This window comes from Myotis nattereri (assembly GCF_964212035.1).
Source record: "Myotis nattereri genome assembly, chromosome: 8".
Taxonomy (NCBI): Eukaryota; Metazoa; Chordata; class Mammalia; order Chiroptera; family Vespertilionidae; genus Myotis; species Myotis nattereri.
The window spans coordinates 70,202,679-70,230,118 of record NC_138083.1 but is presented as its reverse complement, the minus strand read 5'-3'; the positions used below and the strand labels follow the sequence as shown (position 1 = coordinate 70,230,118).

Here is a 27,440-nt window from a genome sequence, read left to right as displayed (position 1 = left end):
AGCCCTTGACCCTCAACAGCCCTTCGCCTGTTGCTTTTAGCATCCATCCATGATCCTGGCCTTTGATTGATTTAATGATGCTAGTAATGTCACAGGCATTTTCTTTGTAAGCACTGAAATGTTAGAGACAAGGCTCCCGTTCCCTTTGGCTGCCACCACCTCTCAGCCAGCTCCTGTCCCGCACCCAGGGCTCACCCACTGTTACCGTTTTGGCCGGGTCCTCCCCTGTCACCCGTGCTTTACGTTTGTGTATATGTTCCTCTTCCCCTTCTCTCCAGAAGGACAGGCGGAGGCAGGTGCCCCAGACAAGGAGGCTAGCAACCAGCCTGAGAGCAGTGACGGGACCACCTCATCTTGAGTCTGACCTTGTCCAAGGAGGCTGGAAGAGAGACCTGCTGTCCCCACCTGGGCAGGGAGTCCTGGCGCTGGCCCGGCAGCCTCTTCTGAGCCCCGTGTTCCAGGCAAGCAAGGTCAGACCGAGGCGCCCCAGAGGCCCTCCCCCCGGGCAGGCCCTCTGCCCACACCCACAGGCTCACGCCACCACCTCCTCACCGTGCCCAGGTACGCTTTTAAGACACTCTGGCCACAGGATGTCGCTTTTCATGGGGCACTGAGACTCGGACTGGGTCCTGCTCCCCTGGGTGAGCAGCCCACCCAAGGCAGCTCCTCTCCTAGACCTGGGCAGCGACCATGTCCCAGTTCTGCCCCTTCTCCAAAACCAACCGTCCAGGTCAAGACCTTCTGATCTGATCCCTTTTTAAAAAACACTTTAAAAAAATTGTAACCCTTTTTCAGCAGAGAGGGAAGGAGCTGACAATCAATCCACTTTTTTGTGAAAGCCGTTTTAATCCAAATTCCACGCGTCTGCGGTTCCCTCCTGGAGCTTTACAGATCCAGTTTTAGGGAAGGGATTTCTGTGCTCTGATCAACTCTGTCCTTCCTTTCTACCAAGATGAACAACGCCTGGGACCCAGGAAATAAATGCTGGTGATTTGTGTGGCTGGTTTACGATGATTATTTCTCCGTTAAACAGCACAAGCAGGAGCTAGGCCCGTCCACATTGGCTGCGATCCGTTGCTGCCCCAGCTCCCACAGAAAGAAAACACTGAGCAGATGCTGGTGGCCGAGGAATCTTCTTCCCTCGCCCTCTCTCACCCGTCCAGCTTCAGGAGCTCAAAGGGAAGGTTTTCCCTTAAACCTAGAACAGGAGGGGCTGAGAGTTCAGGGAGCCTGTAAGCAGACAACTCCTCGAGAGAAGCCTGGCTGCTTCGGGAGGGCAGGTGTGGGCCCCTCCCCCCAGCATGGGAGCTCTGGCTTCCCAGTCACAGCCCCCGCTGGGCTCTTGGGCCCTGCCACTGGGCAGGCTGCCCTAGACGCTCCTTTCTCTCTCTCCCCACCCAGTCGTCCTGCCCAAGACCATGCATCACGTGCTGCACAACTCCAGCCGTTGGCTTCTTTATTGAGCACCAGCTTTTCAGCATAAATCACCAGAGGAGGGAGTTGACCATGCCACGCTGTGTGTGGGTACAGCAGGGGCACACAGGCTTCCAGTAGCATCAGTAGCTGACTGTGGAAATCATGGTCTTCCCAGGGAAGTAAAGGTGGGTGTCGCTCGACCACCCAGAGCTATGAAATCTCCATCCACAGGGTGCGGCTCGGAGCAGTGGCCGTGATGCCTTCATGGTTGCTGCCCTGCTGGCCGGGTCAGAGAAGCAGAAAGATTAGGCAAGTCCCAGTACCCAGGGCATAAAGAATCACAGAGCATTAGAGCCACAGGAGTCCCCTGTGGAGACTTAGAGCCAGAAAACGCCTTGCCAAGGCCACACAGGAAGGAGCAGAAGAGAGCTAAGACCTTCAGAAAGTCTCCCCCTCAGGCCAGCCTCAGGACAGCATTACACAGAACGTAGGCCGGGTGGTGAAAGGCTGCCCCAGCCAGGGCCTGTGCCCAGGCGCCATTACAAGTCCTTGGTGCTACCCAAGAGAGGACGTCTCGCCGGGGGCCCCACAGAAAGCTAAACGAGCCAGGCAGGTCCATGGCCCAGAAGCGCAGACAGGAGCATACCTGCAGGGGCCGCAGGTGGCATCCCGTAGGCTTTATAGAGCAGGTCCAATAGCTCCCTCTTTTCATCTTCTGGGAGGAAACTGGACTTTGCCGCATTGATATTCTGGAAGAGTCCGAATGGCAGACAGCATGAATCAGCGAGTGTGGAAGGGATCCCGTGGTAATCTAGTGATAGTCCACGCTCTTCACTGAATGAGGGCGGTTGATTAAGCTCGGAGAGGAAGGGACTTGTCCCAGGTCAGGTCAGTCACTGCCAGAGCAGAAACCGTGCGGTTCTGTGATCTCAAAGTGGCACTCCAGCCCAGCCGATGTGGCTCAGTGGTTGAGCATCAACCTATGAACCAGGAGGTCATGGTTCGATTCCTTGTCAGGGCACATGCCTAGATTGTAGGCTCAATCCCCAGTGTGGGACATGCAGGAGGCAACCAATTAATGATTCTCTCATATCACTGATGTTTCTCTCCCTCTCCTTCTCTAAAATCAATAAAAATATATTTAAAAAAAAATTTTTAAGTGGCACTCCATGATACAGTAATGTGAGAACAAAGTTGGAGAAACTTTGAGAGGCAGGGTGGGATGTAGGGGACCAAAGAGATAGTCATGCAGAGACAGGTTTGGGAAATTGTACCATCTAAAATCAAGAGCTCAACCCTGGGATCTATGAACGGCTTGAAAGTGCAGAATTTTATAGCTGACCACACATTTTTTGGGAGAGGGTAGATGGCTTTCATCAGAGTCTTCGAGGGCAAGCAAAGAATAAAACACCTGGACCCAGGTCAATACGGTGGAAGGCATCTAACTCTAGGTCTGGCTTGGCTTGGCCTATTGAGGTAAACCCACTCCTCATCCTCAGAGGTTCCAGGCCCTGCAGGCCTCACAGTCCCGGGGCCCAGAGTCAAGGCCGACCGGGCCCACACCCACTCACCAGTCTCTTAAACTCCTCTTCGGTAAAGCCCATCTTCTGTTTGGTCAGCTGGTAATCGGTGTCCAGGGTAGACTTGAAGATGAGCGGGTCATCCGTGTTTAGCGAGTAGTTAGCCTGGTCCCTTTTGAATCTAGATGTGGGGGAAGAGCCTCCCTTTACTCTCTTGTGAACAGTCACTGCATATCGACCCGACACCCTCCTCGAGCCTCACATCACTGTTACACACACCTGGAAGATCTCAGGCAGAGGAAGAAACCAATTCAGAGAATGTGGGTGACTTGTGCAAGACCACATAACTAGGAACTCAAGACAAGCCATCTGATCAAGCCAGAGCCAGGCCACGGCAGAAGAGGGGGCCAGCTAGAATGGTGGGTTGGGGAGACACACAGCACCCCCCTCCAGCGACCACCCTTCACAGCCAACGTTCTGGGAGAGCTGTCAGTGCCCCAGCCCTAGCCTAACCCTGTGCGTCCTCAATCCTCCTGGGCTCTGCTTCTCAAGGAACTTCATGGCACGGTCCCTGCCCACAGTCTCCTTAAGTCCAGGGGACTTTCAGCTCTTACTGCACCTGACTTGTGGGGAATTCTACACTGTTGACTGTTCATGGAACCTTTTCCCTCGAGTTCTCAGACACCACACGTTGGCTTTCCTCCCACCTGTCCCATAACTGTCACTTCATCCTGGGTTCTCTCTCAGGCCCTCTTCCTCCTCATCTCCGTAGGCCATCACTTCTCCCTTCCACGCCCCCCCCCCCGCCCCCCCCCCCCCCGGTCTGGGTAGATGGCTCTTGAATTTTTCCCATGTGCCTCCAAGAACCTCCCCGGATGAGCCACGGGAAGTGCACACTCCTCTTCCCCAAAGCTGAGCTCAGCACCCCCTTTAATCAACATCGGGGCCCATACTCCTTCCCTTTGCAAAAGCTTGGCAGACCGGTACTGGCCTGACCGTGATCACCCCGAGTTCTTGCCGTCCTCATCTGGGTCAGGGCAGGTGGCTTTGCCCTCCCAAGGCCTGATGCCACCCCCAGGGCTTAGTCAAAGGACAGCCTGAAGACGGGCCACGGCTGTGGGGTGGACTGTGGGGTGGGAGCAGTGTAGGATGGGACAGGCCTCGGGGAAGCTTCAGGATGGTGCTTGGGGGGATGCCCAGAGGAGCCAAGAGAGCCCACGTGAGCAGGAGGCACTCATCCTCCCGACCCTTGGAGGCAGGGTCTCGGGTGCCAGTTTCTCATGGGGCAGCAGGACATCTGGTATAGCTCAGTGCTGCAGGGCCCCAGCTCTGCTAGGTGGTCAGGTTACAGCACATCGAGCTTTGGAGTCCTCGTTTGTAAGACTAGGATGGTAAACCTGCTTCCCAAGGATTCAGACAGATTTTGTATCAGGAGACCCAGCACAGCCAGTGCCCAGTCCCTGCATTTCTGCCACCCTGAGCTCTCCTGGTGCAAGACTGAACCGGGCCCAGGGGAGCGAGCCTCACCGAACGACTGGATGCTCCGTGTCCGGGTTCCAGGAGCCCGTGAGGTAGTTGGACCAGGGGCAGACCTGGAGGAGCAAGCAGGCGTGCGGCTGGCAGAGGCATCCCAGGCCGCTCGGCCTGCGCCCCCACGCCCAGGGCCTGGAGCCACCTATTCCGGCCGTGGTCACACTGGCCTCCCTGTTGCCGACTCCCATGAGCTGTCGGTCCCAGTCTTCCTACACCACCTGGCAGCTTGAGTGCCCACTCCTTTGGCTCCCAGGCCCCTCCTAGCTCCCCACCTCTGCACCCTCCAACCCCCAGGCACCTCAAAGTGCATGTTGTTCTCTAGCAGCCTTTTGTAAAGGGCCTCGTCGTCCACGGTGTGGTAGCCATGGCCAACCCTCTCTGTCTTGAGATTGTCCACAGCCTGCAGGGAAGCAGAGGGGAGTCCAGTGCGGGGAGGCGGGCATAGGGGGAGGGCCCGCAGCCGCCGGCTGCCTCACCTCTTTCACCCTGTCTGCAGTGCCAGCCTCCCCGGCGTGGACGGTGCGGTGGATGCCGTTCCTCACAGCCTCCTGGAAGGACAGGAGCCAGGTCATGGGTGCCTCGGGGAGGGCCCCGGGGAAGCCCCCCGCAGGCTCAGGAAAGTAAGGAACACGACCAAGGTCAGACAGCTGGGACGTGGGAAGCCAGGCTCTGGACCCGGCAGTGACTGTCAGGAGCCCCACTCGCAACCCGGCACCTCACTCCTTCCACAGGAGGCTGAGCCGTCTGCCCCATACAGGCCCAGCGAAGAGACCGTCTCGCCCAAGGTCACAGCAAATCACAGGCAGAAAGACGCCCAACAGCAAGTGGGGTCTTTACACCAAATTCACACCCCAGAGCCCCCAGGCCCAACTAAGACTCTTGGGAACCCAGGAGACCTCGCACCGCACAGTCCGTGTGAGTCCGTGTGACGTCTCCCTCCTGTGAGCAGAGCCCAGCAGCTTCTCCCAGAGCCTCCGGGCCAGTCTCCCCCTTCCTCCCCCAGGACCCACCTCGTAGGCCTGCACATGTCCAGGGAAGAGGCTGCTGTCCACGATGGTCTCATCCCCAGCCAGATCGATGCCCACCACGGTCTGATGCTGGTACTTCTTACACAGTGCTACCACCTCGGCAGACCAGCCTGTGGGCGAGATGTCCCCCGGCCTCTGTCACAGCCGCCACCAGGGAGCGATCCTTCCAGAACGCCTGCTTGCTCCCCATCCCACTCACCCTCCACCCGAGGCCAGCACATGACAGAGGGCCCGGGGTCCCGTCTTCAGATCCTGACGGCCACAGCTAACCACATGGCCTCAGCAAACGGCTCCACCCCGTGCCTCCGTCTCCTCTCAGAGGGGCACCACCAGCGATGGCACAGGGTCTCGGCTGCAAGGCGGTGCCGAGATGTTGTGTGTGGCACTGAGGGCAGGGCCGGGGCTCAGTACACGACCCATGGCCGTTCTCTCCTTTGTCCCCACAACAGCCCTCAAGGTGGGCTCATCCCCACTTAGACGAGGAGAGGGAGTCCACACAGTTTAAATCTAACACATGACCTGCTGGCATTACTAACCATATTGCTAAGGAACTGTGGACTCTGAACCGGCAAACTCATCATTAAGCGTTTTAAAATGAATGAAAAATCACAGGCTTTGGAACCAGGTGGCCCTGGGTCCAAATGAGAGCCTTTTGCCTCCTGATCGAAGAGCAAGAGGCTGCCCTCTCTGTCTGTTTCCTCATCTGTCAAATGGGGTGAACAGCGGCAGTTCCCACAGGCGGCCGCAGGGACTGCAGGGAATACAGGTGAGTCGCTATGTGCGGGTGGGCCTGGCAGGCCGGCATTAACGTTGCTGTGGTCCTCACTACTGCTCGGTGGACAGTGTGTGCCGAGGTCAGGGAGGTGATGGGACTTGCCCACGGTCATACAGTGGGGCTCTGCACCTTGGAAGTTCCTGGAGGTTTGATCAGTGTCAGTCACAAGGGAGACCCCTCAGGTCCCAGAGGTCAGACCTACTCACAGGTCCTGTGGCCTGGCCCACAGGGTCTCAAGGGCGAACCATGGGCTGATCAGAGCCTGGCTTAGATTGTTTTCTGTTGTTCAGGCTCCTTGGTTTTGAACCGCCTGCAGGTCAGGCGGCTGTGTGCCTGGTCTCCCCAGGGAGAAAAGTCTGCTGCCAGAAGCCTGGCGCCTTCCCAGGAGGACTTGACGGCTTCAGGAAGCCATATGGTGCAGCTGCTGGGCTCAGGGGATACCGGGTGGCAGGGGCACAGAGCAGACCAGTGCAGTCCCAGCACCGGCCGGGAGGTTGGGGCTGGTAAGATGCGCAGCCCAGGGCAGGGCCGAGGTGACACTCACTGGGCTCATGGCGCATGCAGCAGAGGATGGACCGCACCTTCACCCCGAAGTCTCGCTCTCCCTCCTGCAGGCCCTGGCTCACTAGGGACACCACCTCATCTGGGGTGATGTCCCCTCTGTGTGGAGAGAGGAGTAGGGATGGGTCTGGGACAAAGGAAGGTCTGAAGGGACAGCCCTGGGACTGGGTTAGAGGAGGGGGGAGGGATGGGGGAAGGGAGGTGGAATCTTCCAGGAGAAGCCCCTTCCTCACCAGCCCACTGCCTCTGAGGAAACACTGAGGGAGCCGGCCCAAGCCCAGCACACCCCCTCTGGCTTCCTTAGAACTGCCGGGCACTTCCAGACCTGGAGGATGTGTGTGTGTGTGTGTGTGTTGGGGGGGGGTGGCGGGGGGTGGTGGCTCAGACACTCACAGCCCTGCCCTCAGATGGGGAGCAGTGCTGAGCTCACCCGGTCTGAGTCCCACTTGTTCACTTGTGTCAGAGTCATGGCTAGAAGGGGCAGGGTGGTTGGGTGATAGCACTTCTAGAGCCCTGGGTCCAGGCAAGGGGCAGGAATGGGCTAGACTCGCTTCAGTTACGGGGTCAGAGCAGGACCTGGAAGTCACTGGATTAAGTAGTGACTGCAGGCCTGTGTCTAGGATTAGGGTGACAAGATGCCAAACGCTTTCTCCCAAAGTTAAAGCATGAGCCCAGGGAGGGATGGGAACCCTGTCTCTCAGGACAGAGTTGAGCCCCTCTTTCCAAGGCCGCAGACCAGATCGGGGGGCAAGATCAAAGTTTCGTTGGGCCAGGGCCTCCCAACAGTGTGTCCCTCGGGCCCCAGGTTGGGCCGCCCTGCCCCAGCCCCTCCGCGCGGTCACTCACTTGGGCTGGTTCCAGGGCATCGGCTCCACCTTGTAGTTGGCCAGCAGGTGTGGGCTGTAACGCACCTCCACGTACACCACGCCCTCCTTGGCCTTCATCTCAACGAACTCATAGGCGATCCTTTTGATGGCCTCCCGGCAGCCCCTGGAAGGAAAGGGACCGCCCTCTTTCGTGTCCCTCCAGAGCTGCAGGAACAAGACTGGCCCCAACCCTTGGCCGATCAGACCCACTTCTGGCCCCGATCCTTATCCTCCAGTGCCAAGCCTGGGCCTCCGCTGGAGAAGATCCCGGAAGCACGGCCGGTCCTGTCAGCTCAGCTTCCAAACGGCCAGTTCTCGCCCCCTTCACCCCGGTCTCCCCCGCGTCTAACTGGGCTCCACGCTCCCTGTGCCTTTCCTCACAGCAGGCAGAGCGGACTTCTACAGATCAGAGCCCGCGCTCCTCTGCTCTGCACCCAAGGGCTCCCGTTGTGTGGGATGAAATCCCCTGCCAGCTTGTTCCCACATCTGGGCCTTCGTGTCTGCAGCTCCCAGCCTCCATGGCCTTTCACCACATGGTCCTGTGCTCGCTCCCCCTCTCCACTCAGGCCCCAGCCCCAGTCTCACCTCCTCAGAGAGGCCTCCCCGCCCACCTCATCTTAAAACGGCCCCCTGGCATTCTCCGCCCCTTCCCCTGAACTTTCCTTTCTCCATGGCCCTCATGACCACCGACATTACAGGTCTCCCATGGCTTGTTAGCCAGTTTCCATCTCCCCTACTAGAATGCAGTTGCCATGGGCAAGGACTCCTCCATCTGTCTTGACACTGCTATGATCCCGCAGCCGAGGACAGAGTGGCCACTCGATGTTTGCTGAGTGATGGAGGTAGGCCAGCAGGGAAGAGAAATGAGAGAGAAGGACACACACAGGCCACAAGAGCAAAAATAGACAAGTGGCATTGCATCACACTGAAAGCTGCCCGCAGAGGAAACTCAGCAGGGAAAAGAGGAGCTACGGAATGGGAGAAAGGGTGTGCCAACCAGAAACCCGCTCAGGGACTAACAGCCAAAAAACATAAATTCTGTAGCCCGGCTGGCGTGGCTCAGGGGCTGAGTGTCAGTCTATGAACCAGGAGGTCATGGGTCGATTCCCGGTCAGGGCACAAGCCCGGGTTGTGGGCTCAGTCCCCAGTGTGGGGTGTGCAGGAGGCAGCCAATCAATGATTCCCTTTCATCACTGATGTTTCTAGCTCTCTCTCCCTTTCTTCTCTGAAATCAGTAAAAGTATATTCTAAAAAAGAGAGAGAAAAGGACACAGATGGACAAATCTGGAGGGAACTCTGGGATGAGGGAGATACCTGGGACTCAGACTGGAACCCTGGTTCCCACACCTACCAGCTGCGTGGCCCCAGTTAATCACCTTCTCTGACATCCATCAAAGGGTTATTGTGAGGACAAATGAGTTAAAACTCACCTGAGCCAGTGCTTGGAACAGACAGACAAATGCTCAGTGTTTTAGCTGTTATTTCTGAATGTGGGCTCCAGAAGCAAGGTGCAAGCTAACCTGCCAGGGCCACTATGAGTGTGATCAGATGACAGGGGACCTGCCGTAGCCGGGAGTTCCCACCAGGAAGCATGAAAGGGAGTGGGTACTAGAAAGCAGACTGTGAGAGCGGCCGCTTCCAGGGGAGGGTCATGGAAGGACCTGCGCTTTGGAGAGCCAGGAGGATGGCAGCTGCTGTGGGAAATCCCTGGGGGCGGGGCCAGCCCTGGGGAGGGGGCGGGGCCAGCCTTGGGGAGGGAGCCGGCCTCCTGGGGAGAGGCTCTTTATCTCCCCCATGGCTGGGGGCTCCTTCCACACTGCACTGAGGGCAGGGGATACAGCAAACCAGGTAGACAAAATCCCTGCCCTCACAGAGCCCAGAGCCTAGCAACAGGGACAGGAAAGGAAAGAAGTAAAATATAAAATATATCCTAGGTGAGACGGTGGAAAGTTCTATGGGTACACGTAAAGCAGGGGCAGGGGCCTGGACTGCAGTTTGCAGTGTTCCAGGCAGAGGGAACAGCAGTGGCAGGGGACCTGAGGTCCGGGGTGAGGTCTGCCCGAGGTGCCACAGGAGCCGAGGAGGCTGGAGAGGGGGAGCCAAGCGACGAGTGGCAGGCGCTGAGGGCTTCCGTCTGACCCCTGTGCGTGCTGCAAGGGGGTGGAAAGTCAGAGTCTCGGGGGCCATGGCCCCAAACAGCCAGGCAGCTCTGCAGGAGGTGCCGTCTAGCAGCCTGGGTGGGCTGGGCCTTCAGGGAGCTGGCCAGAGAGACAGGAGCTGCCTCGGTGGCACAGGGGAGGTGCCCAGGCCTGCTCATACGTTCTGGGGTGGCAGCAGGTGCCTCGGGGAGGTGGTATGTGTCTGCCCACCGGGGGCGAGGATGGGGGCAGTCAGTGCCTTCCGGGCTGAGCCCAAAGGCTTCCCGCAAGAAGTCGGCCACCTCGCCACACATCTTCCTTCCCTGCTCGTACCTGTTTGGCCACTTACCCAGCCAGTGCCTCTGTTCTGCCTCACACACCTTCGCTGATCCTCCACCAGCCAGTGCTTGGCCCACCCTCCAAGCCTTTCCTCAGGCCTAGCCCTCTGGACAATATCACACCCTCTCTATCCCAAGGCCAGGTCCATACTTCCTCCTCCAGGCAGCCCTTCCTGACTGCCCCCAGCCCCCTCGTCTCTCCGAGTTCCTGCAGCACCAACTGGCAAAGCTGATTCTCACCTGCCTTGGGAAGCTCTGCCTCTTGCCAGGAAGCTCAAGGTGGCACCGAGGCGAGACTCTGGGCTTTATCCCCTGCCAGCTGTGGGGTCCTGGGCAAGCCCTTCACTTCCCTGAGCCTTCTTTCCCCGTTCTGGAAACGAGTAACTTTACCTAGCGGAAGACTACAGGAAGTCTAGTTCTGTGAGCTGTGCAAACATTATGTTCATCTATGGGAGAGTCTGCTAGGAGGAAAATGGAAGGCATGCAACGTGACATAAAAGCACCAGTGCCTGTCCGTGAAGGTGGCGGCTGTCTCCATCGTGAGGGGGAGTGCGAGGACAGCCCTGTGTCCAGCCCAAACGCCAGCCCCGGGAGGCGGACGGGATCGCCAGGCCATGTGTGAATGAGGGGACTGAGGCCCAGAGGGAATGTGCCCACATCATGCCATGAGACTGAGGCGAGGACCCGTGTTCCTAACCCCCACACTGTGTCACTTCTCTGCGGAATGTCAGCCCATCACACCCACTTCCCAGAAAGGGAAACCAAAGCCCAAAGGCATGGAGACGGTCAAGCAAGTAAACACAATGGTGAACAGCAGAGCTGGGGTCTCCACCCCGTGGGCTGAGGGGCAGGCCTGGGGCTGGCAGCCTGTCCTGGGCACAGGATGGACACTGACCAGGGCCCGAGGGTGGGGGACTCACGCGATGGCAGGCATGTAGTAGTTGAACTTGGCCAGGAAGCCCGGGAGGGTGAGGGGCTTGTCCATGCCAATGATGTTCTTCAGCTCCTCAACTGTGTCAGCAGGGAGGGCGACCCCCCTCTTCCTGGGGACAAAACATGAGGGTGACGGACTGCCCCTGGGGAGGCCCTGACCGACTCCCCAGGGGCCACAGCTGGAAACCTGAGATCCTCTCCATCCAGCTCCACCCATTGGACAGATGGGAAAATAGGCCCAGGGCATGCAGAACCAGGATCAGAGTCCCTCCAGCACCTCCTGTCCCCAAGGCCACGATTAGCCAGCAGATTTCAAGGGGCGGGGGCACCTGGGGTTAAAGTCTGTTTGTGTGCATGGACAAGTGCCTGGGGACAGGGAAGGTGCCAGGGCAGCAAGCCCACAACTTTGCCTCAGCCCAAGAGTGGGTACAGCCAACTGGCCCTCTGCCAACTCAGGGGTTATCAGGGGCAATAACTACAGGGCAAGCACTGGCCCTGCCTCCTCTGCTCTCTGGCAGACCAACTTATCAGAGAGGCTTGCGGGCCCAGTGTGCTGGGAGAGGGCCGGAGGGCTGGCTGTCGACCTCAGAGGCCTTCCTCTCCCAGCCCACAGCCCCCACACGGGGGTACGGCCACCCTTCAGTAAGGCCTTGCTGAGAACAGCCTCCTTGTCTCATCAGCATCTCTGCCTCCCCAGGCAGGGTAGTGGGGAGGGGGGGGAGTTCGGGCTGGGTTGGCCCCCACCTTCTGCATGCACCACCCCCTCTGCTCATCCTGGCTCTGACCCGACTCACGGGTCACCCAGGACGGCAGTTTTCCCACTTTTAAGATAAAAGAGACAACACCAGACACTCAAGAAACGCTTCTACCATGAGGGACAAAAGAGACAAAAGGAGCTCTGAGGAAACTGAAAATGCAGAAAACAAAAGAAAACTTGAACCTAAAATGCAAATGCTCAAGGAGATGAAAGGACGGAACATGGTTGGAACAGGAATGTCGCTTTTTAAAAGGGGACATTTCGAGAGTAAGAAAGAGCTGCTGGACATTGCAAAGAACATGGCGGCAGCCACTGGGACGAAACGAAGGGGATGGAAAATAAAGGTGAGAAAATTCTCCAGTGAGGAGAACAAAAAAAAAAAAAAAAAGAAAAAAAAGCAAACGGTAAAGAAAATTAGATGATTGAATCAGAAGGTTCAAGCATCCAGTTACCCATAAAGCAAGATGATAGGAGGAAGAAATTGCCAAAGAAATGGAAGTTTGACTGAACATGCTTACGTCCTTTCATGGCTTCTGTTATTCAAATATCAAAATGTTTTCCTGTGGGGAGCGGCTAGTGTTTGGATGGGTTCAAGCCTTGGACTGATGAGAGGGCACAGTCCTCTCACGGCCACGTGGAAGTCCCAGCTTGGAGGGCAGAGCCCTCCCTGCACAATTATAGCCAACAGCTGTAGTTGTAAGCTTGAACCTATGGTCCGAACACGTGGCCCCACATGGCTGAGGGATGTGGGCTTGATAGAGTTCAGGTGCATGTAGTTGAGTAGGATTGAAACCCATAAGACTGTTGTAAACACCTTGACCGCACCCTTACTTTGCCTCGTGGAATCTGGCTATAAAAGACACGGCTTGTAGTCCATGGCGCTGTCGCTAGCTCTCCATCAGAGAGGCCAGCGTCCCACCCAGACCCAGCTTTCTTCTCTTGTCTGTCTTTTCTCCATCCTTCACCGCCTCCTCTCAGGCTCACCGAACCTGGCTGAGCTGGCGTGGCACCTAAGGCACCCAACGTGGGGCTGAGTATGCCATGGCCATGCCGGCTCGCCACATTTTCCTACCTAAATACCTGTTTCTTAAGCCCCTAAATATGCCCTCCTCCCCTTCGGGTGGCTCCAGTCCCTCTGAGTGTCCAGTGGGACACTCACCCTGGTGCCCGCCACCAGCCCGCCAGCCAGCCCAGCGCGTCTCCTCACTGGCCCGCGTCCCTGCAAGACGCCGGGGCAGACGGTACCTCTGCTGCTGTCCTGACACCGAGTCCGGGGCTCCGTGCCCACTGAGCTTCTGCCCCTGTGGCCAGCCTGCCCCAAAGTCACCCTCGTGAGCCGTCCCCAGGACCCAGGCCGCCTGTGCCAGCTGTTAAACACTGTGCTTGGAATCTCTTCCTGGGAGCTGGTGGGTGAAGGCAGAGGAGGTGGCGCCGAGGCTCTGGCTCCCATGTTGGCGGATGCAGGGGCCACATTTGCCTTGGACCCTGCCGCTTCCTGTTGGGGCGCTGCCTCCTGACCATTCTCTTCCAGCTCGCCTGTCATGGATTAATTCCGGGGGTCTTGATCCAGCATCTAGAAGGGTTCAGCAATCTGGAGAAGGGCTGTGTGTAGCTTAATAAAGAGTCCAGAGACAAAATATAATTTTGAAGGGCATTTGGGGGTCAGAGGAGCGTAGCTAAAAGGAACTAATATGTTTTTCATCTCAGGACCCCTTGCTTTTTATTAACACAATTTGTCCTAAGGCGAGGTAGAGATATAAGCTTCAAAGGGTAGGGTTTGGTACAGAGTCCATTGTCAGACTGGAAGAATTTGCCTACGGCTGTTCAGGTGTTTGGCCAGTAGGAGGCAATAACATGTAGATTAAGATGCCCTGAGCTGTCTGGCAGCAAGCAATCATCCCTTTTCAGGTTTGGGGAAATGCCCTTGCCTCTCCGGATGATTCAGCCCTTGCTGACAGGCTGGAATTGGCTTCCGGCAGTCTTCCCACCACCCTGGAGCCTGGCCACGGAGCCTGGCTCAGTGTGGAGGATGGACCCAGCTTTGGAGTTCAAAGCCCATGCCCCCCTGTATGGGCCACACCACCCCAGGCAGGGGCTGTCCCCTCTGAGGACTTCCATGTCCTTGCCAGTAAAACTCAGTGTTTTCTCTGCAGGTACAGAGACGCACACACGGGGCTATTTCTGTGCCCTGGGTATCACGCAGGCTCTGAAGCCAGATGGCCGGGGTTTGCATCCCAGCTCTGCTGTAAAGGCTGTGTGACCGGGGGCCCGGGGCCCCCTCCCTGTGTTCACTGGCCTGGTGTGTGTGAGACACCGGCTATGGAATAACCAAGGAGCAGAGGTCAGAGCTCCCTCGGCTTTGGAGCACCTAAGGGCCATGCAGACTCGCTTGACCTGAGCAAGGGGGGAGGGACCGACAGGGTTTGAGCAGGAGAGCTGATCAGACCATGTTGTAAGACAGCTGTCCTGACTACGGTGCTGTGAGGACGGTGAGGGGTGAGGCCAGAGTGGACCCCTGGAGGCCAGTCCTGAGGCCATTGCGAGAGTCTAAGTGAGGGACTGGCGGCGGCTCAGACCAGGGTGGTGACAGGGACAAGAGGACAGCCAGGTTGGGACTGGGCCTTAGAGAATGAGTGGATGGGTCTCGAAGGAGCCTGAGAAAGAGTCAGGAGATGGACTCGCAGGAAGAAGAAATGGGTGAAAACAAAATCAATGGAGGCCTCAGTCAGAGGCAGAAAGGGGCCATGGGATTTGGCCTGGGGGTAGGTCACAGGCCAGGCACCGCCCCCCCCCCCCCCCCATCTCTTCCTCTTCTCAGTCCTGGCCTACCCCCACCAGGGAGTCCTCCGGGGCTGCCCTGCTGGAGCCTGCCCAACTCCCTGCTCCCCCTGCCTGCTGACCTCGAGATCAAACTCCACCTGGCACCCCACCCCTCTCCAGGGCCAGGGCTGCTCCGAGACAGCGGGAGACATGGGAAATGGCAAGTCCAACCAGTCACCCAACACCAGCGGCTCCTTTCCCTCCACCCCACCCTGGCATCTCGCCTCCTGGCTGCGATATTGAGTGCTCTATGACCCCTTAATGAGCACCCGATTAGATCCCATCTTGGCCTCCGATACCCCACCCCAACGGCCTCATCAGGGCCCTGTGGCAAGGGCTGGTGCTCAACACAGTCAAAGGACAGGCAGAGATAAGCCGAGGGCTTGACCCCATTAGCAGAGCCATTGATTGTGATTAATGATACGGACCTCATTAAGGGCCTTTGCTGGAGCCCTGAGCTAAGTGTGTTCCCTGCTGTATCTGAGAGCAGGACCTGCCTGTGTGGCTGGGCTCGGTGGCAGGGTTCGGGCAGGGGCGGGGCCTGGTCACAGCTGTGCTTACTAGACAAGTTTCTTCAGCTATCATGACTCGGTTTCCTTTCTATCTGTAATATAGGGACAATATAACCCCTTCACCAGTCGTCCTGAGGAATCTGGACGTTGTTGGCAGGCAGTAAATGAACACACTTACGCAGTTAAATATCGAGATCAATAGCCGCTCCCTAGAGCAGGATCGCTGATGTGGGGCAGACGGAGGGGAATGTCCCCGCAGAGCTGGCTGGGGAGTTAGGAGTGACGCCCCGAGAGTCAGGGCTGACTCCTGGAGCAGCAGCTCTCCTCCGTGGAGCACTGAGGGCCTGTTCTTACCCTCACCCCACACAGGCCAAGGGCACAGCGAGGAAACTGTGTCTGGACTTGACTCCAGATCCACTGGCCTTCAAAGTCCCTGTGCTCATAGGTGCTGGGACCAACAGAGGGGCCACCATGGGCCCTTGAGGTGTGGGGAGGGAGGGGCCGACCTGCCTCACTGGGGGGCGGGGGCACAGGGACCCTTCGGCCCACCAGCATCCGGGAGAGCTGTGGCCCACCAGCATCCGGGAGAGCCGCGGCAGGAGGTGGTGTTCTCACTTGGAAGATGCAGAGAGTTGGGACCAGAGAGGGAGTCACTTCACGTCTCCCTGTAGATTATTTCCATGGTGATGTAGGGAAAAGCTTTGGGGGTCAGCTAGCTGACCCCATAAACTCTTGGCTCTACCATTTACTTGCTGTGTGGCCTTGGGCAACTGCCTTTACCTCTCTGAACCTGCTCCCCCCTCGGTGAGATGGGGATAGGACAGCCTCCTCCTCTGGGTGTCACCTGCCCGGTTCTCTGCCAAAACACAGTGACTGGTTCAGCCCTGGGAACTGCTTCCGTGTGTGTGTGTGTGTGTGTGTGTGTGTGTGTGTGTGCGTGTGTCCCCGTGTGTCCATGTGAGTCCGTGTGTAAGGTGGCACATGCTCCCCTTGGCTCACCTGGAAACAGGAAGACAAAAAGCAAAGGCACTGAAGGCAGAAGACACGGGCTGCGGGTCTCCAGCTCAGAGACCCTTCTGGCTGGGCGCCGGCTGGTTCCACAGGAAGACCCTGGGATGCTCTAGAGTCCTCAGACTGGGGAGGAAGGCCTCGCTTCCGTGGACTTACCTGCCGTAGTATAAGATCGTTTCGGGCTTAATGGATCCATCCAGGTGGACGTGCAATTCTACCTGCAAGGGGCAAAGGGAAGAGAGAGAGAACACACCCCCATGAGTGCCGGGAGGACCTTCAGGGTCAGTGCTCACATTCACCACGGTGACCATCAGTCACTACTCACCGCTCCCGTACACACAGGTCACTAACGTCTACACACGCCATCTTGATTAACCCTCATCTGGGCGGTGGGTTTCTCGCTCTCTCTCATGCTGAGAATGCGGAGGCTCAGAGAGGTTAAGTAACTTGTCCACTGCGACACAGCAAGCCAGTGATGGGAGCAGGAACCCAACCCAGGCCTGTGCGCTTACCACAGCCAGTTAAGGGACAGAACCAGAATTCTAACCTGAGCCCAATCCCTACACATCAGGACAGCCATGGTCCTGCAGGAGCCACCGAGCCCAGCCACACAGGCAGGTCCTGCTCTCAGACAACACACTAAGCAAACTCCAACTTTCACACGAAGGGCTGACCACAGACTTCCTGGACTAGCGAACCACATGACGCATTTCAGAAATCCGGCTCCATGTTCAAAAGCAGGTGCTGCTCAAGCACAGCTTCTCAGGGATCGGTATGAAAGCAGCACCAGGTCTTTCCAGGACTCTGGAAGCGACGCCAGATACTCGGCCATCTGGGTGATCGGCGCCTACACGTGTGACCCCACAGGAAACGCTCTGCGCACGAAGCCAGGAGTTTAAGGACAGGGGCTGGGACACAGCCTCAGGGTCGACCCCAGCTCTGCCCCTTCTTCTGCTGTGTGACTCAGACAACACTCAGCGGCTGTGACTGCCTCCCTGGCCAAGACCACTGGTAAGGACCCAAAACGACAGTGTCGGTGGGTCTGCCCGGCCCTTGGAGCAGCGCCCCCCCCCCCCCCCGCCTCTGGGTGTCTCAGGGGCTGTGGGCAGCGGCACAGCAGCGCTGAGGACAGCGGGAAAGCGCCTTGGCATCTACTGTTCCAGGCCCCGGAGGACACTGTTCCTGCGCCCAGGGATCCGAAAACTCACTGACGTCTCCACCAGGGTAAGGCCTTTTCTGGAACTTAGGGACGTGGACAAGCAAGTGGCTGCCTTGGCTGGGGAGGCGGCGGAGGGCATCGGGAAACACACACACACACACACACACACACACACACATACACACACACACACACACACGAGCTTCCTGCTGCAGAGGAACCCCGCCCAGGCCCAGGGGAGGCCGGGGCTCAGAGCTGCCAGGCCCGCCTTTCAGCTAGATGTCCATCATCAGAGCTCTCAGAGGTCACCCAGCAGCACGGGGCCAAGCAGCACCCATACCCAGCTCAGCGAGCACTGAGCTGCTGCTTCCCTGACTAACGGGGCTCAGTGCCCACTCAGCCAAATGCTTCCCGGGTTCCTCCAAAATGCTCAGCACCGGGAGCACTGACGCCTCCAATCCAGGGACCTGCCGACCAGCTATGTGACTTTGGACAGGGGACCCCACCTCTCTGAGCCCCCATTTTCTTATCCCCCACGTGGTGAGGACCCAGCTAGAGAGGCAGGGTCGCCTTGTGGTTAGAGCTGGAATCCCAGCTCCTCTACTTGCTCCCTGGGTGCCCTGGGGTTCCCACCAGCGCAACAGGGAAGGTAACAGGCCTCCCTCCTGCTGGGGGAGGGTTAACCATGGTAATGCACGCAGTGCGCTTAGCACAGAGCAAACGCTAAACAATCCTCAGCTACGAGGCCTTCATTCCCCAGGCGTTCGAGGCCCTGCTGGGTGTGGGAGGGGAGCGGTAAGCTAAAGGGACGCCCCTGTGACGCTTACAGCCCAGCCAGGGAGAGACACGAGGCGTCACATCGATAGAGGTCCAACCAAAGCTATGGCAACCCCTTGGGAAGCAAAAACACAGTCCCGTGGAACAGCCAACACAAGAAAGAACCTCGCCCAGCCAGCAGGCCAGCAATGGCTTCCTGGAGAAAGCAGATCTTGGGCTAAGATCTGAGGGATGAAGAACCAAGTGAGGAGGGAGATGGGAACAGCACTTCAGGCAGAGAGAACAGCCCTGACACAGGCGGTGCCGTGAGGAGAACGTGGTGTAGGGGTGCGGAGGGAGGAGGGGTTTGGGACTGGAGAGGCTGCAGAAACGTGTCCCTGGGACCGAGGATGCAGGGCCCAGGCCCAGGAGGAGGGGTTCCCCACCCTGCTGGCCCTCAGGAGCTCGGGGAGGCTTCAGAAAGTTACAGGTGCCGGTGCCCATGCAAGTCAATTCCAGCACCACCCTTGGGGCGGGCCCGGGCACAGGGGTTTGCTTTCTTAACATAAGGCCAAGATCCAGGCCCACTGCCCTCCAGCAACCATTCCGGAGGCCCGAGGGCGCAGAATCCACACTGGAGCAGGGCGAGCAAGAAGCAGAGGTAAGGAAATGGAGACAATTTAGGGGGAAGCGAACTGAAACACAAAAGACTTGCATTTCTTTTCCAGGCGGAAATGACGTGGGCACGTTCAAACGATGGAGGAGACTGGAGTCGAGAGAAAAGAGTTGCACGAGGTTCGAAAAGGTAGGAGAGGTTAGAAGGCGAAAACCAGAGCGCCTCCGAGTCCCGGGCAGCAGCGAGTCTGGGGGATTGCCCCGGTGCCGTTGCCCCTCGCGGGTGGGTGGGCCTGCGCGGCTACTTCTGCCCAAGCACTTGCATGCCGCTTGGCTCCCGCACAGCATGGACAGGGGAGGGTGGGGGGGGGGGGCGGTAACTCAAAGTGTTTGGAAAAGATCACTTTGTGTGTGGGGGGGGCGGGCGGGGGTGAGGAGGGGAATCAGTGGGGGGAGGGGGAGAAGGAAGGGCAGAGAGCTGTTCCAGACAGAGGGAACTGCATGTGCTAAGCAATCAGGGAACAAGTTGGTTCAAGTGCAGAGAATGTTGGTGGTGAGAGATGAAGCCAGAGAAAGTCAGGGGGTGGAAGGCAGGGAGACCCACTGATGTTTCAAAGGGGGGCTGATCTTTTAAAAGCGTTTTCTGCTCCTGTGTGGTGAGCAGGCTGGCGGGAGGCAGAATGGAAGACAGAGCTGGCTCAGGACCCAGATGGGAGATGAGCAGTAACCAGAATCCCTACAGCATCACACAGTGGGTGCTCAGGAAGCACAAGCTACCTGCACAGGGTGCGTGGCGGAAGGTCGCAGAGAGCCGGCAGGAGGCGAGCGTGCCCCTGGGAGAGAGCAGGCAGAGCCCAGCTGCTCACCGTGCCCACGGGTGCCACCTCCTTGTGGGGGAAGCAGAGGCAGAAGCCACCACCTCGAGCAGCCCAAGCTCAGGCAGGCCTCCTGTTGAACTTTCTGGAAAACCGCAACTCGCCATGGAGAAGTGTCACCCACCCAGATGACAATGGGGTGCAAGCTCTGAGACTGCAATGGGGACCCTGCTCGGCTGAGCCCACTCAGGGAAAAGGGGCAGCAGGGGCTTCTGGCGTATCTGCCAGGTGCTGGGCCGTCTACAGGCATGACCTTATTTCATCCTCACAACCAGGAAGGTTGGGACGTCACTCCTATCTTACAGATGGGGAAACCGAGGCTCAAAGAAGTCTCTACGGACAGTCAGTCAGTGATGGAATCAGGATTTGAACCCAGGTCTGAGTCTTGAGCTCCCACAGGCCTCGCCTCAGGTATAAACAGTGCAGCAGTAATAGCAGCAGCTGCCTATTAGCACACCCTTCCTCTCCTTTCATCTTAGCCCCTCGGCAGGGGCGAACAGGAGCCCCATCAGGACTTGCTAAACTCAACTTGGAGAAATGCAGTGACCTGCCCAGGGTCACACCGATCTATGATGGCAGAGCTGGGCTGGAACCCAAGTCTCTCCAACTCTAAGCCCAAGTCCCACCAGGGCCACACCACCTCCCTGGCACTGCGCCAGGCCTCCTGGGGAGGAACCTCATGCCCCTTCCCCCGCACCTGCTCTCCGAGAGGCTGACTCACAAGCAGAACTGCAGGAAATCCTCCAAGATCTGAGCAGAAAGCATACCCAGTAACCAACAAATATTTACTGTCGGGCACCTGGGGAAGCACGCCGAGCCCCCTCAGGAGATGCCAGCCACACCGGCGAGGCGCGGGGCGGTGCACTCACTTGCCCAGGCTCAGCCGAGGTGGCAGTGGCAGAGCCAGGACGAGGACCCAGGTCTTGGGTGGGTGGGCGGGGCTGTCCCTCCAGGGCCTTCTCCAATCACTGTACTTTCCCTCAGGGTTTCCCAGGCCCCCAAACACATCACTGTTTTGTTTCCCATCCCCGATTTTAAAATTCTCTTACCATGTCTCTTCCCCCCACTATTAGTTCCCTGAAAGCAGAGACTTTGTGTCCTCATGCTGTACCCTTGGTGCCAGGACAGTGCTGGCCACAGCGGACAGTGCTCAGCCGGTGCTGAACAACCAGGGATGGCTTCCTCGTCTCCCCGTCCTAGGCCAGCAGAGCTGTGTCCTCTCCCTGCCTGGAGAAGGGGCTGACCTACCCCCTTGGCCTGGCAGAGAATGTAGACAGGACAGAGTAGCCAGGATTGCCTGACCAGACCCCTGAATCTGGCACTACAGTCAGAACCTGGACAAGCCACCGTGCCCACTGCAGGGCAGACATCCCTCCCTTCCTAGCCCTGCTCTTGGCAATGAGCTGGGCAGTGCCAGGGGTCAGTGCCACCACAGCCTCTCGGCTGACTTTTGGGGTAAGATGAGGAGACAGAGCAGCCCTGGGGCTGACATGGTTTTTCAGTGACACCTCCTCCAGGAGGTCCTCTGTGCTCAGCCTGTCTGGGCTCCTGAAGCTCTGAGGTGCAGAGGGGAAGGGGCAGAGCAGTCCCTCGGTGCTTCCTACTGACGTTTCATGGAAGGCAAGGTGTGTCTTTGGCCAGGGGGGCATCCCGTGGGGCCACAGCCTTGGAATGCAGCGGAGTCATCCTCATTTTATAGGCGAGAAAAGGGAGGCTTGGAGAGATTAGGAATTTGCCTTAGGTCACAGATTAATGAGTGCACAGCCAGGAAGTCACAGCCACCCCCCTTCACCCTGCATATCAGCGCTGAGTCAGCGCTGGTATAATCTGAACTGAATGGTTAATAATATGATGAGGATGATGGATGATCAATTAGCAGCTGGCCTTGCCATGTCCCAGTCCCCAGCCCCCACCCCTGCCGCCCTGGCAGCCAGGCCTGTGCTTGGTGTTTTATGCAGGTGGATAAAACTGACTCCCATTTTAACATGGGCAAACTGAGGCAGAAGCAACTCACTCAAACTCCCACAGTGGGTAAGGGGGGTGGGGGCGGGGGCGGGGACAGCACTCAGACCCAGGCAGCCTGGCCCAGCTGCTGCCCAAGTGTAAGCTCCTCACTGGTCTCCCTCTATGGTCAAAGGCCCCGGAGGCCACGTCCTCTCGATCTTACAGCCCTAGGGCCTCAGAACCCTCAAGGGTAGGGGTCAGCCAGCCCCCAACACTCTGGGCACATACAGATTCGAACCTCACTTTGGCCTACTCTTCTCCCCTGTTCAAAGCCAGGCCACGGTCCTTCCCTTCCCTGCTGTGGGGACACTCCCTAGGACAGTGGTTGGCAACCCGAGGCTCGAGAGCCACATGCGGCTCTTTGGCCCCTTGAGTGTGGCTCTTCCACAAAATACCACGTGCGGGCGCGCATGTACAGTGCGATTGAAACTTCGTGGCCCATGCGCAGAAGTCGGTTTTCGGCCTGGGCGAGTCTGTTTTGAAGAAGTGGCGTTAGAAGAAGTGGGGGGTGTCGGTCGGGCGACTGGAGATGCGGCGCGGGGAGGCCAAATATCAACGGTACTTACACTGTACAGGTAGGTTAATAACAATGTACCTACCTGTATAGTTTAAGTTTAAAAAATTTGGCTCTCAAAAGAGATTTCAATCTGTACTGCTGATATTTGGCTCTGTTGACTAATGAGTTTGCCGACCACGGCCCTAGAACAACTGGGCAGGGGGACAGCTTTCTCCCAGGTCAAGCTCTGAGCTCAGCTCTGGAATCAGGAGGCTGGCGGCCTCCCCTGCCTCGCTGTGCCCAGACGCCGCACTTCCCTCCCTCCTCCTGGCTTCCTCCTCGGTCAAACAGAGACTTCGGTGAAACCCAATCTCTGCTCCCCTCCCTCGGACTGCCAGAAGCAGCAGGTCAGGCGGGCTCTTCCCAGGGGCACCTTTATTTAACAGGTGGCTTCAAAGCCCAGAGCAGCGCAGGCGGCGGTGGGCTCTGTGGCAGGAGATGGAGACGGGGCAGATGGAGGCTTCCCAGAGGCCACAGCGGCCCCCCTGCAGCCCCAGGAGGAACACGCTCCAACCAGTGGGTCAATTTCCCCCAAGAGCCCCATGGCCTTGGTGTTATCAGCCCATTTTAGAGAAGGAAGCTGGGGTTCAGAAAACTGTCAAGACAGGGATCCCACCCCAATCAATCTGAAGTCCAAGGTCACCCTAAGTCTAACTCCTCCCCCACAGACTGGGGGTGGCAGGTGAATAAAGCGGATATCAGCATCTACATCAGTTTCAGGTAGCACCCCCCGACCCCGCCCCCTTTCTGGCTGTGACTTTGGCTAGTTCCTTCCCCCCTGAGCCTCAATTTCCTCATATGTAAATGAAGAGACCGATGGGACCTACTGCAGGAAAGCTGTTGTGAGCATCAAATGAGTCAATCCAAGCAAACATGCAAATCAGAACAGTGCCTGATTCGGAGTAAACGTTCAAATAAGAGAAAGAAAAAGTGCTTAGGTCTAGATTTAGCCCCAATCCTCCTCTTCCTCAAAACGGAACAGTGAGAGACTGCTGTTCCAGCGTGGCTGCTCGCTCAGCGCTCAGATTTGAGTAGCCTTGGGCAAGCCGCTCACCTCTCCAGGCCTCAGCCGCGTCGTCTACAAATGGGGGTGAAACATCTGCCTCCGTGGACAGAGCAGCATAAGAGGAGGTGGCCCGGATGGACAAGCTGAAGGTGCCTAGCGGGCCGGACACGGAGGACCAGGGCGGCCTGGCCGAGGTGGCGGGGCGGTGGTGGGGGGGCACCTTCCTTAAGCTGGGATGCCAGAACAGAAAGCTCCGTTGCGTGTCTTGTTACAGGAATTCTCTGCTCACTCCCGGGCACTCTTCTCTCTGGCTGCCGAGGAAGGGCCCAGACCTTTGCCGCGGTTTACACCTTTGTTAACACCGCATCCACTGGGAGCCTTCCTCATGGGACCAATGGAACAGCTGCAGAGAACGTTCGAGCCCTTGGGTTTGATGGTAACCATCACGGTGCCGTTGTGATTTGCGCTCACCTGTGTTCTGCCTTTTGGTGGCTTAACAAGGGGCTTGCCCTCGTCTTCTGCATTTGGCAGTCTGAGGCCTGACGTGGTACCTTTCCTTCATACTATTTGCAAGGGACGCTGTGAAGTGCTTTCCTGCGTCTTGCAGAACACGCGACCAGTTTTGCAAAGCCTTGGGAGACACTGTGGGTGGGTCCCTTCCAGCCCTCTTGCTCACAGACATGTTCCTTTCCTCTGGCCGCAACGGGTCCATGGGACCCAAACATTTACACAATAGGGGGGTGGTCGGTATCTTCCAGAGAGGAGTCTTTCTCATCACCCCTTTCCTCCTTGGGTGTTGTTCCCCTGAATTCTCATAAATAAAAACCGCATTAAGCAGTAAAAAGAAGAAAACGAGAATATCTGCCTTGTCAAGTTGTCCAGAGGATTCTGAGAGATAAATCATGGAAGGTACCAGAACCCACACTTAAATGACAGCTGTTATTATCATTAAAATACCAGGCATGTGATCAGCAGTGCCCTCCCTGACCAAGAACTCCCGAGTGCCTGGCATTTTCCAGCCTTGCCCCGTGGAAACAGATGAGGGCCTCCCCCCACCCCCCTTTCTACCTCCTCCACCCTCCTCCAGTGTCCAACGGTGGCTCAGGAAGCATTTGTTGGAATGACATAATCAACCCAGGTGGGCAGCTGCCTAGGGTCTTGCTACCTAAAGTGTGGTCCGTGGACCATCCGGATTAGCACCACCTGGGAGCTTGTCAGAGTGTAGCATCTCGGTCCCACCCTAGACTCCTTCATGGGACTGGGAAGCCAGCCCCCTAGCTTGGCTGATAGGCTTTTCCTAACCCAGTTCATCTCTGTGCCTCTGCCTCTTGTTTAGACCAGTGGTTCTCAACCTTGGCTGCACATTAGAATCACCTGGGAATCTTTTTAAAAGCCTGATTTCTGGGCCTCATCCTCCGGAAATTCTGTTTCTTTGTTATGGGGTGGGGCCACAACATTAGTAACAAAGAAACAGAATTTCCGGAGGATGAGGCCAAGAAATCAGGCTTTTAAAAAGATTCCCAGGTGATTCTAATGTGCAGCCAAGGTTGAGAACCACTGGTCTATACAGTCTGAATGTTATCAAGAATCAGGTGATGTGAGTACACTGTAACATTTGGGAAGCACTGCTCGGCTCTGGCTGCACCCTGGGCCTCACCCGGAGGCAGGCCTGAGCAGTCAGAGAGAGGCCTGCACCTGGGCCCCTGGCACCTCCACCCGCCAAAGGCTTCTGCAGAGGCTGCTCCGGAGAGCTAGTCAGGGCCACAGGATTGAGGCCAGCCTCTAGCTTGGCTGCTGTGATTTTCCTAACCCAGTTAACCTCTGGGCCTGTTCCTCCATCTATAACATGGGGTGACACCAGCTACGTCTGAGTCACTGTTAGGATCAGAGGAGTCAGTGCAGGCAACATGCTCAGAAGGCGCCTGGCACAGCAAAAAGCAACCCAATTGAAGCACCAGTGGCTAATGCTCCTGGTTAAGCACCTGCCCCACCCAGGGTGCGTGGCTGAGACTCACTCCTTCTGCTTCCCCTGCCGCTCAGGCACGTTCCCTCCTCGCGAGTAAACGTGTCTCACCGTGGGTGACCCCTGGATCCCCCTACAAGCCGGTGGGGCCCACTTCCTAGGTGTGGAAACTGAGGCCCGGAGAGGGGGAGTGACCTGCCAGCTTGAATCAGAGGAGAGGACTGGGCGAGGCAAAAATTAGGAATAGCAACCGTCGCTCCAACACGGGGCTGTTGAAAGTGTTGCAAGGATCAGACTGGTGGCTGTTGAAAGTGTTGCAAGGATCAGACTGGCGCACATAGCAAGTATCTACAGCAGCGGTACCTTTCATTTATCTCCGTAACTCCCACTTCACTCCCAGCCAAGGGGCTTGCCTACTGCCTTGGGAGTCATTTCAGGTAAGGTGGTCCCCCAGCCCAAAGGTAGAGGGAATCCAAGAACAGTTAAGACAAAACAAAACAAAACAAAACAAAACAAAAAAAACAGCCTTCAAAGGGAAGAACCACTAAGGGTGGGGCATGGGCGTGCATACACGGTGTGAAGGAGGCATGGGGGGGGGGGGGGGGAGTGCTTCCCCAGAACTTGGAACACCTGGAAGGATGTAGCTGCGCACCTGCCCTGTGGCGAGGGCGAGGGCAGTGGGGGTGGGGGCGCCAGGCCTTGCTTCCTCGAGTCCCCTCTTCCTTCCCCTCTCCTCTGTGCACACACGCAGGATTCTTACCCACACTTCTGTGACCTCTGCCACCATCACACACACCTGTTTCTCAGACGGGTCAGTGAAGCAGACTGAAACTCACACCTCCCCCTGCCCGCCGTCTCAGATCCCACTAGCGTGACTAGCTGCTGATTCACTCCGCTGGGCGGCCTTCTGTGCAGCTCCCCTCCCTGGATGGATCTCCGTGCTCTGAAGCCCACCAAGTGGGCCTGGACTCCCCCTGACCCCACCATTCCCAAGACACCACAGCTGGTGGGAGGAGGGACAAGAAAGTTATCATCCTCTGGGGCCAGTGGCTCTCGAGTCTTACCAGAGCCCAAAGCCTAAGGCCCACCCGGATCCTCTGCCCCCATCTCTGGCATGGCTCAGTTCTTCCCGCGGGTACATCCACGAGCAGACTCCTTGGAGTGGACAAAACCATCAGTGTTAGAGTATAAAGCTGTTTACACTCACAGAGCGCTCTCTATTGCACCAGACCCAACACCACCTATGGCTGTAGACAGCACGCCCCAGGCCCCATTTTACAGATGAGGTTCAGAGAGAATGCCCATTTGACAGATGGTAAAACTGAGACCCAAAGGAGGCAAGTCAGCGGCAGAAGCAGAACTCGGAGGCCAGCCAGGGATGCCTCAGGTTCAGGACCCTCACTTCCTCATTGCCTCTCACTAATTAGCGCAGAGGCAGAGGAGGGCCCGAGCTGAGGGAAGAAAGCACCCGCACGGCCCGCTGATCGCGCTCTGTGGACGCCCCTAAGCCCTCCAGCCAGACCAGGCGCCAGAACCCGGACCCCGAGCCCCGGCCCGCGCTCACTTTGGGCTTGTCGAAGGCGGGTGTCTGGGTCATGGTGCCAAGCGTGCGCCCCGCGCTGCTCCTTCCTCCGCTGGATCCCCGCGGTCGAGGGCTGAATAGGAGGCCGGTTCGTGTCCCCGGGGCCCCCGCAGCAAGCGCGGCCCGCCTCGCCCTTCTTAACGGGGATCCGCCCCGCCCCGCCCCCGCCCCGCCCCCGCCCCGCCCCCGCCCCGCTCCAGGCCCCGCCCCCGGCCCGCTCCAGGCCCCGCCCCGCCTCGCTGTCCCCAGCTGTGCTTTTCCTGGAATTCAGGCCCAGCAATGGGAACAAACACAGGGCCCCTCAGCGCCTTGCCCCCCGCCCCCCACCAAACACTGGCCCTGGGACTTGGGGTGGCAGCCACCTGTGGGCTCAGGCTCCAGCCTCCGGGCCCGGCTCTGCTGCCTGGGTACAGAGTGCCAGGCCGAGCTGGCATCTGGGAGCCCGTGAGCCTCACAAGCCTTGTGGGGCCTGATCTCTACCCGGGCTAGACCCACGCTCATCACGAAATCACACAACACAAGTGTGTAATTAGGGAGCTGTAATGGGGACCACCCGTGGCCCGCAGGTCGGGGAAGGCTTGTCTGAGGACCTGAAGGAGGGTGCCAGGTGAAGGGAGCTGGAGTGGAAGAGGGAGGCCGGAGAATGTTCACACTGTGCCCCGCTGTAATGACAAAAGCATGGGAACACCCCAAAGGCCCGTCCACAGCGAGTGGGC

The 27,440-nt window shown here is 57.9% G+C and overlaps 2 protein-coding genes and 1 pseudogene across 12 annotated transcripts in view; 2 read left to right on the top strand and 1 right to left on the bottom strand.

The window, feature by feature from the left end:
• Positions 1-997, top strand: part of PKIG (cAMP-dependent protein kinase inhibitor gamma) — a 64,074-nt gene extending 63,077 nt beyond the window's left edge. For 3 of the 4 annotated variants that reach the window (XM_081097899.1, XM_081097901.1, XM_081097900.1), the window contains one exon: positions 279-997. In XM_081097899.1, coding sequence (XP_080954025.1) covers positions 279-358 — 80 coding nt within the window. In that variant the 3' untranslated portion in view covers positions 359-997. The remainder of the gene's footprint in view (positions 1-278) is intronic. The other variant, XM_081097902.1, reaches the window with a different exon arrangement.
• ADA (adenosine deaminase) lies at positions 833-26,871 on the bottom strand. Of its 7 annotated transcripts, none has more exons than XR_013996372.1 (12): positions 26,707-26,829; positions 16,365-16,426; positions 11,096-11,218; positions 7,680-7,823; positions 6,817-6,932; positions 5,480-5,607; positions 4,946-5,017; positions 4,768-4,869; positions 4,464-4,528; positions 2,988-3,117; positions 2,063-2,396; positions 833-1,692 (listed from the first exon to the last, which is right to left on the bottom strand). XR_013996372.1 is itself a non-coding variant. In XM_081097896.1 (12 exons), exons 1-12 carry the CDS (start codon positions 26,737-26,739, stop codon positions 1,679-1,681), a joined length of 1,095 nt encoding a protein of 364 aa, XP_080954022.1. In that variant the 5' UTR covers positions 26,740-26,871; the 3' UTR covers positions 833-1,678. The 7 variants fall into 7 exon arrangements, 5 of the variants coding, with proteins under 5 accessions (XP_080954022.1, XP_080954023.1, XP_080954020.1 ...); XM_081097896.1 differs by having other exon boundaries at positions 833-1,695; positions 2,063-2,165; positions 26,707-26,871; XM_081097897.1 differs by having other exon boundaries at positions 2,063-2,165; positions 26,707-26,848.
• Positions 23,314-25,242, top strand: LOC308523632 (vesicle transport protein SFT2B-like; annotated as a pseudogene). Its single transcript has 2 exons — positions 23,314-23,827; positions 25,220-25,242. The product of its transcript is annotated as a vesicle transport protein SFT2B-like (transcript).
• Positions 26,872-27,440: the final 569 nt, after the last annotated feature.